Source organism: Panonychus citri, unplaced genomic scaffold (genome assembly GCF_014898815.1).
Source record: "Panonychus citri isolate SS breed McGregor unplaced genomic scaffold, ASM1489881v1 Contig00140, whole genome shotgun sequence".
Taxonomy (NCBI): domain Eukaryota; kingdom Metazoa; phylum Arthropoda; class Arachnida; order Trombidiformes; family Tetranychidae; genus Panonychus; species Panonychus citri.
The window spans coordinates 2,714,098-2,731,537 of record NW_026515545.1 but is presented as its reverse complement, the minus strand read 5'-3'; the positions used below and the strand labels follow the sequence as shown (position 1 = coordinate 2,731,537).

The following is a 17,440-nucleotide window of genomic DNA, read 5'->3' as shown; positions in this document are numbered from 1 at the left end:
TGTCAAGTACTAGTTAGAATCATAAATCAATGATAAGTCCCATAATTTTTCCGAACACGCATAGTTAATTGCTTGAGGCGCTTTTTAATCATTAATTCGAGTCATCTTGGAATCAACGATTTCGCTTTTAATTATCATTGTACAATTAGAACTGCAAATAAACAGGTTGTTTGTGTTCTAGTTGTATTCAGTAAAACTAGATCAACAATAAGTAAATCGCCAACTTAATTTGAATAAATTATCGTTAAAATGACCAACACAAGTTTTCACTTCCTCTTGACCACTATGAATGCGTGAGTATTTTAACTAATATAAATGGTTATCGTTAGGATTTACTGACCATTGTTGATTGTGCTTACATAGTTTACTAATAATTCGACATTTTATTCCCGTGTCCTCATTTTTTGACCTCTTTGTACTGTTGCAGATATGGACCAGTCAATGTGACACTTGGTTTTGGCGAAGTTCTTACCCGCCATGGACACAAAGTGACCTTTGCTCATTTACCGAAGTACGAAAAGGCTGCTACGAATCGTGGGTTCGGTTTCATCGCCTTCAAAAAGGAACTTTTTCCAGAAAAAAATGAAGATTCTCTTGTTGAAACGATCGACAAGACTATGGAAAAACTTCGTCGCGATCCGATGGTTCGATTCACTAATTTTACTCAACAGGATAAAGAGAATATGAATGACATGAGTGCTTGGTTAACTCTTCATGAAGCTCATAAAGAATTTCTTAGTCGGACGAATATCGATGAATTTGATGGCATAATTCACGATTGTTGTGATCTTACTGGTGCTATTTTCTCTACGGGTCTACCAGTGATCAACTTACACTCTTGTAATCCACTTGGACTTTACAATAACGGACCACCGATTCAATTTGGTTTATCAACATCATCTGATCGTAAACTATGGGCAGAGATGAGGAATCACCTTCTCGATTCCCATGAAGTTTTCATCACTTGTATGAATGAGCATTTAGCTAAAATCGGTCGACCTCCGGTCTTTCGTCCTACTCGACTTTCCTTACCCTTGACCAATATCGGCTTCTATCATTATCCCAAGCAACTTGATTACACCGAATGTGAACCAATTGAACCTGGTTGGCATCGAATCGATAATTTCATCAGATGTTCCGAATCAAAGTGCTTCGAGATACCCGATAATCTGAAAGATAAACCTGGTTCATTGATCTACTTTTCCCTTGGATCAACTGCTTCAAACGATATTCAATTAATGCAAAGGATGATTGATACTCTTGCTAAATCACCTCATCGATTTATCATTTCAAAAGGATTTCGAGGAGATCAACTTAAATTAGCTGATAATATGTGGGGAGATAATTATGTTGATCAAATTGCGGTTATTCAATCAGTTGATTTGGTTATAACTCATGGCGGTAACAATACCTTGATGGAAACACTTTTATATGGTAAATCGTTGATCGTAGTTGGATATTATTTTGATCAACTGGATAATGCTCAGAGAGTTGTGGATAAGAAGATCGGATTCCGAGTTAATCCATGGGAATTTGATGAAGATTATCTATTAGATTGTATTGAGAAATCGCTTGTTGATGATGAGATGAAAAAACGAATCGTTCAAATTTCTGAGACCATGAAAACTTCACAAAGTTCATCGGAAGCGATCACCATGATTGAAGAAGTAATTAGAAAACACAAATCATCATCAACCAATTGATTTTATTTCTCTGATTGTTATCGTTCAAATTTCGCTCATCAATTGATTGTTACTCACTTTAAATTGACAGTTTATCAACTGAAAATCTGTCACTTTATTTACTATGGTTTGAGAAGGGGATTTAATTTGGTTTCAACAATTAAAGTTCAAGTATAATTATTTCCACTTCTCTTTAAATTCATTTACAATCATCTTATAATTGCAATCAAAAATCTCCATTTCATCAATTAAAACTTTGGTGTTAAATGTTGAACAGCGTCCATTAGCTTGTACCTCACGGTTAGAGGTAGAATCACCTTCCTGTTAGCATATTTATCAACCTTGTAACAGATTCCAGCTTCATTAGCAATTTGTAAATCCATATTATTGATTTTTGATCGTTCAGCTTTAATTTCATCAGCATTAATAAAATTTACTAGTTTAAATAGAAAATCAACTGGGTATCACTAGCCATTCATGATAACCATGTTGAGTAATCAAGGCGGTCTTGTGAATTTCCTGCTCTCGTACTTTGATGTGCCAGAATCCAGATCTAATGTCAAAGACACTGAGAAATTTACTCCCATAGATAGAATCAATAATGTCTTCAGGGTCATAAGGTATTTATCAGCATGCATTTTATCGTTAGATTTATGATAGTCGACAAAGAAAGTGGTATTATCATTGTCTTCCTTTTTGAATTTATTATATATTAATATATTAATACTTTATTTTAAACTCAATGTCCCGATATAACTACTACTGTGTCTTTATAACTATTTTCTTAATTTGATCAAATCTAACTTTAGTTCAGCTCAAAGTCACGATTGTTATAAATGAAGTAGATTAGATAAGTTTTAATTGTTAAATTTTAATGCTAATTTTAATTTTAATTTTATGCTTTTGAAAATGAAATTCAAATACATGAAAAGAAGTTCATTGTAATTTCCTCCTCACCATCGTTGCAACTGATTTTGCGCCAGTGAGGAACCATTTTTTGACCAGCTCGTCCATCAGGAGTCGGAACGTAAGGTCGATTACCAATAAAATTTGGATCACACCCCGAAACGCATGCATGATTGGCCGAACCAGGAAGCTTACAAGTGTCCATCTCATTTCGACGACCAGAACAACGACAGGCTTAAGGCTGGTCGCAATAGTGCCAATAATATTTGGTTGGATCGTATTCAATAGCCAACTAAGTATTTGATTCGAGGTTCATCAAACTTTATTGTTTGGCAAGTTTTCTAAACTTGATTTGTCGATTAATGATTAAGTTCAGTAATTAGCTCTGATCAAAACCTGGATCCAGGCCGATCAAACTAATAGGTTTGTTCATTGGACAGACAATAAGATTATTATCGCGTTAATTACTCAACTTAATCATCAATCTGAGATCGAAAATCAATTTTAAGAAACTTGCCAAACAATTAAGCTTGATGAACCTCAAATAAAACTACAGTGATCTCTTGACTAATGCATAACTCGGTTAACGCATAAAATTGTGGGTTGAATCGCAGCTTATTCACGCCAGGTGGCGTTAGAATAGGAAAAAATGCACTGCGAAAGGCAGAAAAAATTAACGCTATCTATTGAGCGCTAAGTGCGATTTAATTACATTTCTATGCATTAGTCAAGAGATTACTGTAGTTTCAAATAAAACTTGATTGTTAATTCGAATCGCTCGAAAATTAAGAGCGATCTTAATTAGTAACAATTTATATTGATTGTTGAAAAAAGATTTACAATTAATTTTGATGATCTGTTCTGTCAACATCTTTCTTTCTCGTCTCTCTTACGAGTAAGTCGTCGTCGTAACCCTGAACTCTAGCAAAATTTTTTGGTGAATATTATATCGATCATATTATATTATGAATAACCTGAGAGAGGGCGAGTAGGATGATGATGATGAAGATTATTATTATTATTATTATCTTAAAAAAACGGTCAACTGGCCTTTTGACCGTAAGTTTAATTTTTTGTTGCTCTTTATATTTGTTGAAGCAAATGCTTATCGATGTTGATTAATTAAATTATTATTAATCAATTATTATTATTATTTAAATACAAGTCAAGTTAATCAAAAGTAAACAAAATTTTAAGTTGAGTTACAGAGAAAGAGAAATGGTTAAGATTAATATCTTCTTTCTTTTCTGCTTATCAATTGTCCATTTAACTAATTTGCTAATTGTTAGCTTAATTATTTAATCAAGGATATTACAATTAAGTATAAATCTAATTGTTGTTTTGTCTACTATTTAACCTTTAATCATATTTAATTTAATTTAATTAGAATAAAGTTTCTGATTCGTAATGATCAATCCATTCAACAATCTTAATTTACAACAATATTAATGAAAATAATATTATTCATGACAATAAGTTTTGTTGTTTACTAATTATTACTACTTATTAATCATCATATTGACCATGATGGCGATGATAATAACTTAACAATGACGATGATGATTAAATAGTCACCAAAACGATTGACAGCTTCTTATAGATAATAATAACGATTAATGATCCAAGCAATCAACCATTCAATTCAATTGCCTCGTTACAGATCACCAGCGGTAACAGAAAACAATTAAAAGTTAATTGCTGGTGGTTGATCAGTTAACCAGTGGTTCTGCTGATGGTTCTGGTGATGGTACACGCTTTTTAGACTTTTCCCATTGATGACGTCGTGCCGCATATTGATCCTTGGTCATTTGCACGACGACGTTTTCAATATGGTCAACATTATGGTATCTTTTATGTAGGTAAAAATTATGATGATGTTTTGGTATGATGTATGGACAATTTTCGAAGGCACAAACTCTATTCATTCAATTAATTAACCCTCAAATTAACTTACCTTTAAATTTCCTCATTGATATTGAATCTAAATTGAATTCAATTAATAATAATAATGATTTAATCAAACTATTAACAAAATTTGAATGTGTTTTTAGTGACAACAAATTTAACATTGGTGTTCTTTCTGAGGCACAATGTATTATTTCATAGATTCTAAAACTCAAATTAACTGTAAACCTTACAGAACTTAATCTAATGAACAGAATAGAATCGAAAATGAAATAACGAGCTTACTAAAAGCGAATCTAATTCACCCTTCTCACACACCTTATGCCTCGCCTGTCACCTTAGCATTTAAAAGAGAGGAAAATGAAAAAAGCCGATTTTGTAGCGATCACAGAAAATTAAATGATTAAAAGAAATAAATTAAATAAATACCCAATGCCTTGAGTTACCTGATATTAATTAACCCTTATGGTTAATTAATATGGTCGATTTGATCAATATGGTTAATTGGATTTTAAGATATTAATTAATCGTGATAAGTAGATTTATATATCAACCTTAAGGTTGATATTAATTTCAATCTTCATGTATAAAAAGAAAATTGTTCTTGATTAAAATTAATCAGTTAATCATCAAGATTATCGACAATTAGTTAATTTAATTTGTTCAACAAATTTTGGTGTCTTCGCCAGGTCATAAATTAATGCAGTTAATTTATTGATAACAATTAAAAAAAAGTTAATTAGTTAATTGTGATTAGTTAATTGTGATTAGTTAATTGTGATTAGTTAATTGTGATTAGTTAATTGTGATTAGTTAATTGTGATTAGTTAATTGTGATCAGTTAATTGTGATCAGTTAAATTGATCTAAATGATAATTTTTATTATTTCATTGATTATTTTTTTGTTAATTGTGATTTATTTTTCAAATTTTCAATTATCATTCAACATTTACAATTGACTTTATTATTATTATCATTACTGATTCTGATTCTGGTTCCAATTCGTTCTGATCCTGGTTTTGATTCTGATTCTGATTCTGGTTCCAACTTTATTTCTGGTTCAATTCTGATTCTGATTCTGATTTTATATCTTGATTTTGATTTCGATTTCTTTTTGGCTTAAACTTTGGTCTCATCTTTTCTGTCATAATGGAATACAATCCAGGTAAAGATTTTTTGCATTAGTTAGTCGCTTTCATTGCTTATTCCGCTCTTAATAAAGTTTTAAAACACCATGAGCGATAATGCTGACGCTTCTGAATCCTCCAATCCAATTTCCATTTCAACCAATGTTAGAACTTCCGAAAAATTTTTGTTCCCACTTCAACCTTTGACTTGTGATGATGATGAAGATCTTTTAGATGTGTTAGATTGTTATGAGACTATTTCCGAAGCTCATGGTTGGGATGATGTGATGAAGATGAATAAATTGCCAGCCTTTCTAAAGGGAACAGCTAGAAGATGGTTTACTAATTGTGCAAAAGATGTTTACCTGATGCTCCAAAAACTTACAAAGAGTTAAAAGCAGCTCGCATTGAAGGCCTTTGTCCCACTAATTATCGTAGTTATTTAACACACAAACTTGCAAATTACAAACAGAAAGAAAACCAAAGTGTAGCTTCTTATATCTATGAAATGATAGATATTTGTCGAAGAATCGATCCAAATATGACAGATTTGATAACCATGGGTTATATGTATGCTGGTTTATTACCTAGAATAGCTGAAGCTTTAGATCTTTTGACTCCAGTGAATATGAAAGATTTCCTAAAAAAAGCAACAATTGCTGAGAAATCGGTCAATCGCAATAAAAATCTAAAACCAAATGAAGAAATGAGAACTGTTGAGAGTTTGTTAAGTTCATTACATGAGAAGATTGAAAGGGTAACTTCTAGAGGTAATGAAAGTCAACAAAACGATCAAAAAAGAAAATTCAATGGTAATTGTAATTATTGCAATAAAAAAGGCCATAAAGCTGTTGATTGTTGGAAAAAAGCGAATGATGAGAAAAATGGTAAAGCAGCTACATCTGGTAGTAAAGGCTGGAATAAACCAAAAGTCGTAAATTCGAATACAATTGATGATCAAGAAGGTGAGAATAAAACCATTTCTTCAACTCTGATTTGCAATCACTCGAATTCTGGCAATGAAAAGGACCTGATCTTCACGGATATATTGACCAACGGACAGAGGTTCAGAGGGTTAATTGATACTGGTTCAGAGATATCGATAATCACGATCGATGCCGTCAGAAGGTTAAATTTACATTATACTGAGTATTATGGTCCAAAAACGTATACTGCTGGTAATTCACCTTTAAATCCAATTGGTCAAATTTGTTTGAAATTAACGTTTGAAGATGGATTTTCTCAAGTAACGATTGAGTCGTTATTAATGGTGGTGAAAGAGTTACCGATTAAAATTGAACTTCTCATTAGACAAGATATTCTATGTGAAGGTAAGTTTTCAATTAACTGTGCAACTAAACAATTAGAAATCAGTCACCTTTTAAATGGAGATCCATCAAGTTCTGATGATTTTTCAGACATTGAAAGAGAATCAAATGGTGATCAGAGTGATGATGAAAAAATTTATACGCAAACGATAAAAATTGATAATCCTCAACCACCCAAATGGAATATCAATGAAGAGATAAGTGAAGATAAAAAAATTCGATTAATATCAATTCTTGAAAAGAATAGAAAAGCTTTTGCTTTTGATGATTCTGAATTAGGCCAAACAAATTTGTTTGTTCACAAAATTGACACTGTAGTCTCTCTTCCCATTTCACAAACACCTTATCGACAATCAGCTTGGAAAAGAGAATTAACCGCTAAGATGGTTGATGGTTTATTGGCTCAAGGTGTTAACGAAGACTCTCGTTCTCCATGGTCATCTCCAATTGTTATTGTACCCAAGAAAACTGGTGAAAAAAGATTTTGTGTCGCTTATCGTAAATTAAATTCAATAACTAAACGAGATGTTTATCCAATGCCTAATATCCAATGTTCATTGGATGCTCTGAGTGGATCACAATTCTTTTCTCTTCTTGATTTACGTAGCGGTTACTATCAGATCGCTCTTGATCCAATTGATGCTTAGAAATCCGCCTTCATAACTATGGATGGTCTTTGGCAATTCAAGGTAATGCCCTTTGGACTCTGTAATGCTCCAGCAATTTTCAGTCGAATGATGACCATAGTATTAGCTGGACTCTTGTTTAACACTTGTCTAGCTTATATTGACGATGTTATCATACTCTCCAAAACATTCGAAGAACATTGTGATAAAATTGAACGTGTTCTCACTCGACTAATTCAAGCTGGATTGACTTTGAAACCAAGTAAGTGTGAATGGCTGAAAACTCGAATTTTGTATCTTGGTCACATAATAACACCAAAAGGCCAAGAACCTGATCCAAACAAAATAGTTGCGATAAAAAATTTTGCAATTCCTCAGAATGTTAGAGATGTTAAATTGTTTGTTGTTGTGTGTTCATATTATCGAAAATTTACTCAAAACTTTTCGAATATAGCGAAACCTTTGACCGAATTAACAAAAAAAGATGTGATATTTGTTTGGGGTAAAATGCAAGAGGAAGCATTTGAAACTTTGAAATCAAAAATGATTCAACTCCCTGTCCTCATGCATTATGATCCAACTTTACCCATTCAACTACGAACTAATGCATCTGATCAAGGGTTAGGAGCAATAATTCTACAAAAAAGAGCTGAGAAATGGCATCCAGTTGCTTACGCTAGTCGTGCTTTGAGAGGAGCAGAAAAATCTTACTCAATCTCAGACAAAGAATGTTTAGCAATTGTTTTCGCTGTTGAAAAATTTAAACAATATCTCGAAGGGTTAGTTTTTGAAATTGTGACAGATCATTGTGCTCTTTGTTGGCTAAAATCAAAAAAACAATTACCCACTCGTTTACTTCGTTACTCTTTAATGCTTCAAAGTTATGAATTCAATATTATCTATCGATCAGGAAAACTTCATGCAGACGCTGATTGCTTGAGTAGATATCCAGTTGAAATCGAATTGAATGAAGGTAAGATTGATGATGAAGAATCAGATGATCCTTTCAATATGTTGGTAGCTTTGAATATCGAAGATGAACATAATCTGATAAATGATCAACGATCAGATCCTGAAATCATGATCATTTTAAATAAACTTGAACAACACGATCCTAAAATTTGTCAACGTTATGAACTGATAAATGGAATTCTCAACCGAATACAATCTACACCTTTCGGTAATTCAAAATTAATTGTTTTACCTATAAATCAACGATCTGAAGTGATGAATGCTTATCACAACGACCCGATTTCTGGATATGTGGGAGTTCAACAAACTTATCATCGAATTAATCAAAAATATTGTAAGGGCAATCAAGTAGCGCAACAGGGAAGCATCAGCCGATTAGTTAATCGAAACTTAAAAGTTCACAATTAATTATTGTCAGAATTTATAAGATTTCATGAATGTCAATTTCTAATCAATTTACTACAAGTTAATTAAATTCATTTAAGGTTTCGGAATTGTTAATCAAAATACTTCCGATTGAAATAATTCTATATCAAACTTTAGGGAGAAAGGAGTATAAAAGGAAAACAATAACTAAAATAAAAAGGAAGGTAGAGGAAGGGGTAGGGGTCAGTCCTAAGAGTATCATGATTAAATGAATATCAAAATAATACTTGTATTTCCAACATTAATGTTACTGTTTAAACTATGTGTTATTAAATTGTATTTGTATATTGTGTTTCAATTTAATTGTTTAATGAATAAACTAGTGCACCAAGTTTATTAATAATCTCTATCGTCTTCATTGACAACTCACTGGTCCACTTAAGCCGTACAACCAAGGGATTGGGTAAGTCGAAAATATCTTTTAAAGTCTCTGACCCCAATTCGAGTCCTGGTCAGATACTTAGTTTGTTACTCAATCTTACAAAGGTTCTTGGATTTTCAACTCCATATCATCCACAAACTAATGGGTTGACTGAGAGAGTTAATCAAACACTTTGTATTATGTTGAGACATTATTGTCAACGGCAAAATCGAACTAGTTGGGTTGATGCTCTTCCGTTGATCACTTTCGCTTATAACACAAGTATGAATCAAAGTACTAAAGCCAGTCCATTTTATTTACTTTATGGCCGTTTACCTACATTACCAATCGATCTTAAAATCATCCCAGAAACCGGCTCAAGTACATTGTCTGAGTACTCAAAGTTTATTGAAGATGAATGGCCACAAATTCGTGAAATTGCACAAGTCAATGATGAATCATCAAAAACAAAACAAAAAGAACGACATGATGATAAACACAAAACTAGAGAGTTTAATCTTGGAGATAAAATTCTAATTGAAGAACGAAATCCGTATAAATTAGAAAGTAAATTCGATGGTCCTTATGAAATTAAAAGAAAAATTGGAAACACAACATATATAATTACTGACGATAGAGGAAACGAGAAACATGAAAAAAGTTCATGGTTCACAAATCAAACCTTATCGTTCACGTGACTCTTCTCAAATCAATTTAATTACAATGATTATTGTGTTTATATTAATTTCGATGATTTCATGTTTTGACTATGGATCATCTTTAGTTTGGAGAAAAACTGACCACAAATTGATGAAAGGAATGATGAAGGTAAATTTGAATATTGCAATACCTGATCCGTGCTCAGGTCTACCTAGTGGGGGTGAGTATCTTTCGGTTCTGATTTTGAGAAATACCAAATTCTGTAATCGGACATTTTCGAAAATGGACGAATGGTTTAAGAAAAAGAACATTGAACCTACGTCTTCCGCTTGTGAATTAACAATTCAAAAAAAGATAAACCTAATTGTACTTTGGAAGATGGAAAATGTGATTATTTTCTCTCGATCAGTGATTATTTAATCCAAAGCCAGAAACTTTGTTCAATTCACGCTAAAGAAAAATTTTTCGAACCTTTAGAAAGTACGTGTTTAACTAAAATTAAAGTTAAACGTGAAATTCTTACAACCTTGGTTACCACCGGAATTTTGGTCCTTGGTACGAAAATGTACTTCTCAATCGATAAAAATGAAAATATTGGAAATCAATTAAAGATGAACAAAGAGTATGTTAAAGTTTTAAATCAACAAAATGAAAACATCAGATATTACAATGAATAATATTATCCTTCACCATGGACCAAATTGTTTAACCAATATCAATAATGTTAAATGGAAAATTACTGATTGTTTTAAGGAGAATCTAACAACAATGAGACCTGAAATCAAAAGTGTTGATGAAATGTTTTATGTTGATTGTCCTGGTCATAAAATAACAATTTATGACATCACCAGAAAATGTCCAAATGCTGTTATGTGAATACCAACAACTTTGAATTTTAGTATTGATATGGTTAATTATTCTGTGTCAACCATTTTAACTAACATTAATACACCTGAAACTTCTATTTGGTCTGACAAAATTAATCTCCATCTTGTGGTTAGTGATGATAATGAATTGATACTAAAGGAGGTGAATCTCAATAAATTAAACTTTACAAGTCTTGGATCCACTAATTGGTTCACTAATTTCCTTCACAACTATCAAGATTATATCACTACTATCTCATTAGTATTGGTTGGATGGACTCTGCTTTACGCTTTTTGTGTGCTGCTTATTAAATGTTTACGAACTTCAACTTTAACCGCATCAATATTTACATCAAAAGTCGAAGAAGTACCTTTACATCATCTATATTAATCTATGATATTTTTTTTACAGCTCGTCATCAGCGATACAATCTACTCTATAGTCAATGCAGTATGTTAATCATTCAAATTGACGAAGATATCGAAAACTATCAACCTCGAATTAGAATGAGAGAAATGATGGAAAATGAGCAAATGTTATGCATTAAACTGATTACAATTTGCGAAAAAAGAGGTGAAGCTCTTATCGAACAACTAGCAGCCAATTATGAAAGAGTTAAGGAACTATTGGTCGAATGTTCGATTCTGGTTGCAGAATTTTTCGAAGAATTTAATGACCTTAATGCTTGGCGATATTTTCGATTGGATAATGCATTGGACGTTATTCGTCAAGAATTTCGAGATCCTGTTGGAGCTAATAAAGAAAATATTCCTCCCAATTAATTCCCGCATATTCTGTGCTATTTAATCAAAAAAATATGTAATCCTTATTAATATTGTTTTATTTTATTCCAGTTAATTTTCGAAATTTGCATCGTCATTATTGTCATCTATTTAGAGAAGTTCGTTGATTCGATTCTGAAATTAACACCACCCAAAACAATAACTGAATTAAGAAAATTCCTTGATAAAGTAAATTATAATAGAAAATTCATTAATAATATAAGTAAAATTCTTGAACCTCTTCATCAATTATTGAGAAAAGAAAATAAGTTCGAATGGAACGAAAATTGTCAAAAATCATTTGCAACAAATTAAATTATTACTTACCTCTGAACCATTATTAAAAATGTTCAATCCCAATAATGAATTAATCATTGAAACTGATGCCAGTAAATTTGAATAGGTGCAGTACTTAAACAACCAAATGAATTGAATCAATTACACACAATTGAGTACTTTTCAAAAAAAGTAACTAATTATCAGCAAAATTATCCAGTTACTCATCTTGAGTGTTTAGCGGTAGTTGAGTCAATTAAATATTGGCACCATTATCTTTATGACCGGAAATTCACGTGATTACTGATCATAGTGCCTTGACTTCAATCAGAAAAATTAAGAAACCAAATTCCCGCTTATTCACTTGGGCCTTTTTACTTGGTAATACAACTTTGCAATTAAATCCAGACCAGGTAGTGAAAATATCGAAGCTAATTTTCTGTCGAGAGAACCAATTTCAAATGAAGAAATTGAATCTCCTCTTCGTCTTGTTAATTTTATTAATATTAATCTAATAAAAAGTGAACAATTGAAATTACAACCAAATTTATCAACAATCATATTACCTGAAAATTTGAAAGCTCAGGTTATGAACAATTTGGTCATTCAGGTGTTAGAAAAATGATCACAGTAATTTCCTGAAGATTCATTTGAAATAATCGTAATTGACACAATTTGTGGTCTAGATGGATAAAAATGTAAGAAAAGGTACATCCATTTAGCTGTCGATCACTTCTCCAAAGCGCAAGTGAATTTATTAAACTAATTGAGAAAATTAAAAAAATGGGTCAACCTAAATTGATAGTTGCTGATAAATACCTCAAATCAACTTTCTGAATACTTAACAAATAATAATATTTGTTGTAATATTATGCAATGTTACATTTACTAAACTTTAGACTTAGAGATCAACAATTGCGATAGAGAGAATAAGAAAAAACAAAAGACTCATCCAAGATTACCTGAAGATAAAATTCAATATTGTTTTATAAATAATGATTTTCTGTTAGTTAGTAAGTAATAATTAGTTAGTCAACGACAAAGTCAAAGTTGATCAGTAAAGATCAATTTACGATTCCAGTGAAGGGCAACCAAAGTCGGTGTTTAATTAATATTGTTTAAATGTTTAATGAATCTGTTTATCTATTTAATAAATAACATTTTACAAGAATAAAATTCGTGAATAAAGATTAGTTAAAACCTATTAATTGTTGTGTTAATTTAACCGGGTCAAATACCGCGTCAGTGAAGACCTTATTTGACCCTCAGTTCGATAATAAAAATTGATTAATTGTTGACATATTGAATAGCCAGTGAAGGCTAAAGGTGAATCATCAACAAATTGTGCTCAATATAAGAAAATTCAACACCTTTTATTTTTCATGTAATTTTTATATTACAATATCTATATTAGTTTCATTCCCAAATCTGCTCCCCAATGTAATGGGCTCTGTGAAAAAGTTGGTGATACAATAATTGACAAAGTTCGAGTCAAAATGATTAGTAATAATTACCGTTGTGGTTGGGTTAAGTACATCCAACGATCAGTAATACAATCACTCACCCCATTCAACTACTCAATTTATACCTTATTATTTAATCAAGTGTACTTTACCTCCTAATTGCTCTGAGGTTAAATTTCCTCCACTGAATGAAGCAATAGTATAAAATACCATGAAAATATAAACTTATTTATCAACAACATCATCAACTTCATCAATTGAATCCAAATGATCTGGTTTTTATTGTAAACCGAAGTGGTATAAACAAATCTGAATTATTGTTTTGTGAACATGAGTTTCGATAATTTTAATTTTTCTAAATTAACTTTAGTTAATTTTGATTCAATGATTAAATGTGAAGGTGAAGTATTACCAGCGTTCAAATTAAGTAAACACTTTAAACTAATTAAAGCTCCAGAAACCCACTGATGTGTCGACTTTAATTGTAGTGAGTCAATGACCAAGGAAGAAAAATTATCACCTAAGCTAAACTACCGCTACATTTGTAACAAGTGCAATTAAGTGATCAACATGGCTAAATATACATGGTTTTCTGGAACTCGGCTAGATGTGTCGATGTCGCTGAGGTTAATATTTTTTTGGACCACTAAATGTACACGTATTTATACTGCTAAGATCCTTGGACTTAATAAAAACACCGTGACTAATTATTTCAACGATTTGCGACAATTGTGTATAAACAAGTGTAGTGACAACAAAATTAAGATTTGCGATCATGGTCACGAGATGGAAGTTGATGAGACTAAAGCCTTTCACCGGAAATCCCATCGTGTTCGTTTGTTATTCAGTGAGAGAAAAAAGTCTTGGGTAATCGGTGGTATTGATCGTGCTACTAATTCGTGTTTCGCCAAACTAGTTTCTGACAGATGAGCAGATAAAACCAAAGAGTTGATTATGAGATGGGTTAACTCATACACACGTTTGATCACTGACAAGTGGAGATCCTATCTGTGTCTCACTAAGCACAATTATATTTTTGATCAAGTTAACCATTCCAAGAACTTTGTTGATCCAATTGAACCTTCAATCAACACTCAGAAAATAGAGAGACCCTGGAGATCACTCAAGATCTGCTTGTCTAAAAGTGCAAATGAGAAAGGTCGGAAAAGTTACATCGAGGAGTAGGTTTATCGAAAAACTTATTTCTCTAAAAATTTTGGTATTCACTTTTCGATTGTGTTATAAGATATTGCTGATTTTTATCCCGGTTGTTTCTTATATTGTCGTAGATTAAAATGAGAGACTGAGAAAACTCGGTAATTCACTTTAATATTCAGATGTTTGAAACCGTTAGAGTTTGAATATTCCACAACGATTCTCAGGATGTTACTTCCCGTTGACTTAAGATTGATAAAAATAACCAAGTGACAATTTAATATTTATAACCCAAAATCAAATATTTATTGTGATTAAATGACTACCTCTTGAACTGACAAAACCAAATTAACTGCGAGGCTGAAAACGGTATATATGAAGGTGATTAAACATAAGATTAAATATGGGGAACACAAATGGGAACAAAAAAACAAGGTAACTTAATTAAAGTTAATTAATTAAGACAAGGTTATCATGAGATACAATAATTTCTCTAACAGAAATTTAACACAAATTAATCTTAGATTATAAAAATATTGATCTAATTTTCCTAAAGAAAATTCTCTCTTTTATACCCATTTTAAAAGGGATATTATTAATAACTAATTACCATTGGTTAATTGTTACAATTTAAGGGGAGAGAGACCAAATTACTCATTTGGTTAATTGAGATTACGGTTGGTAGTTAATCAATGGTAATTGTTGTAGTCAAATTGAAATTAAAAGTTAATTAAAAAGAGTTAGTTAAATTGAGGTTAATTAATTGGTTATTTTCTTTTGAAAATAATTTTCTGATTAGTTACTCATCTTTGGTTATGAGAGATGATGAATTAACTAATTTTGTCTTTCCCTCTATGGGTTAGATAAGTAACTGTTTCGGAAAGTGAGTTGAAATTTCACTTCACCACAATATAAATGAATTGAGTTAATCGATTAACTGATGAGGATCAGTGTGAAAACTAACCAAACAAAACTAACATAAGCCACTCCTTCCACCATTAACTAAAACCTTACCTAAATAATTGATAAATACGCAACTAATATTTATAATGTAGCTAAAACTGAATCTCCATTAACTATTGAAGAAATTCACTCTAAACTTAATTCCAATCAAATCAACATAAACTAATTTAAACAATTATTCAATTCATTTCCTTTCTAATTCTTTATTATTAATTTTTTTATATATGTCATTATTATTAAAACCTAATTGGGTTACGTTTATTATTATTATTATTATTATTATTATTATTATTATTATTAATAAAATTTCAATTCATTAACCAATTCATATAACACAGAAACTACCTAACCCATTACCTTCCGTTTTCCACCCTAAGTGGAGGGATGTAATGTAATCTTAAGTTAATTCAGTCGTTCCATTTGAATGTCTCTCATTTTAAAGTGAGAACAAAGATTGGAAATTAATATTTATTATCAATATTAACATAATTTTTTTCATCTTCAATTTCTCGAAACCCATTTTCCTTGAAAACGATATCACGTGACACGATTACCTTTTTTCTCCTGATCACAGACCTTATAGCCTTTGTGGTAGTCACTATAACCAACAAATAGTTGCTTCTTTGATATAGTATTACCAAGTTTATCCCTAAAAATTTCGAGATACGAACGAAATAAATACAACCAAATACCTTGAGATGATTGCAATCAGCTTGATTACCTGACCAGATTTCATAAGGAATCTGTCACTGTTTTCATGGATAACTATTGAACCGGAAGTCAGACACTCAGAATTTAGTACATATTATTCTCAAGGTCAAATTTACTAGTCAAGGTCATAACTACACAACCAAGGCACCCAGAAATTGAATTTTTACACTCGACATCATCAGACCTATATGTATACATGGTATCAAAAACATCGTTCTAGAAATTTTTTGACATGCTGTAGAAAACTTTCTCCATACACTCCTATGTAAAAATGGATATTTGATTACCTGTATCTTCTGAACCAATGGTTTCCGCAGAAATTCCATCAATATTTATGACCATGATGTTGAAGGCTATACACAGAAAAAGTTTCAAGACGATTTTCGAACGGTGGTGTTCTAGAGTCTCACCGCCAAACAACTTCTTCATCTTCATCATTTGTAACAATATTACTCTCTGGCTGATCATCAATTTTGAAAAGTCCATTTTCTTTCGAACAACAAAAATAATATTATTATTACGAAAGCCACGCACAGAATCATTTTCAAAAATAACTTTAACTATTTTTTCAACAATTTTCGAAATAGAAAGTTAATTATGTTTTAATTCAGGTACGAATAGACAACCTGTTAATCTGATTCTTTTTCTATTCCGGGCAATTTAATCATAATATCACCTTCACCGTGATTTTTAACTCGATTACCATCAGAAAGAGTTACTGTTTTAGCTTCACTATCAAATTTGGGAATAAATTAATATTATTAAACATATGATAAGTTGCCCCAGAATCAACTACCAACCGTTACCAGAGACAGACACATCATAAGCCATAAGAGCTTCGAACTCATGGACATTATTAGCTTTAGGTTTATCTTCATTGTCTTTCTTTTCTTTTTAATATTTATTAATATTATTAATATCAACACGGCAATCCTTTAAAATATGACCTATTTTACCACGTTTAAAACATTTACCTTCAAATTCTTTTGATTTACTTTTAAATGCTTTTCTTGATGCTAATATTAATGAAGTTCATCCAATTAATAGAAAAGAAAAAAAGTGAAATTAAATGAACCAGATTATCATTATATTGCCATAAGGATATACCTGTTTTTCGGATTTATACCTGTGATAAGTGATATTTTTCAATTGGATAAAAGCCGTATTAAGGATTTATTGTACTTTATTCGTTTATGGTGATAAAAATTTATATAAAATTATTTATATTTA

The 17,440-nt window shown here is 31.2% G+C and overlaps 1 protein-coding gene across 1 annotated transcript; it reads left to right on the top strand.

The window, feature by feature from the left end:
* The first annotated feature begins 132 nt into the window (after positions 1-132).
* LOC128394751 (UDP-glucuronosyltransferase 3A1-like) lies at positions 133-1,862 on the top strand. The gene is made up of 2 exons (XM_053355112.1): positions 133-293; positions 428-1,862. Exons 1-2 carry the CDS (start codon positions 250-252, stop codon positions 1,701-1,703), a joined length of 1,320 nt encoding a protein of 439 aa, XP_053211087.1. The 5' UTR covers positions 133-249; the 3' UTR covers positions 1,704-1,862.
* Positions 1,863-17,440: the final 15,578 nt, after the last annotated feature.

Coding starts and splice junctions, on each gene's coding strand:
- LOC128394751 (XM_053355112.1), top strand. CDS start 250: ATGACCAACACAAGTTTTCACTTCCTCTTGACCACTATGAATGC. Junction 294..427: donor CTCTTGACCACTATGAATGC/GTGAGTATTTTA, acceptor GTACTGTTGCAG/ATATGGACCAGTCAATGTGA.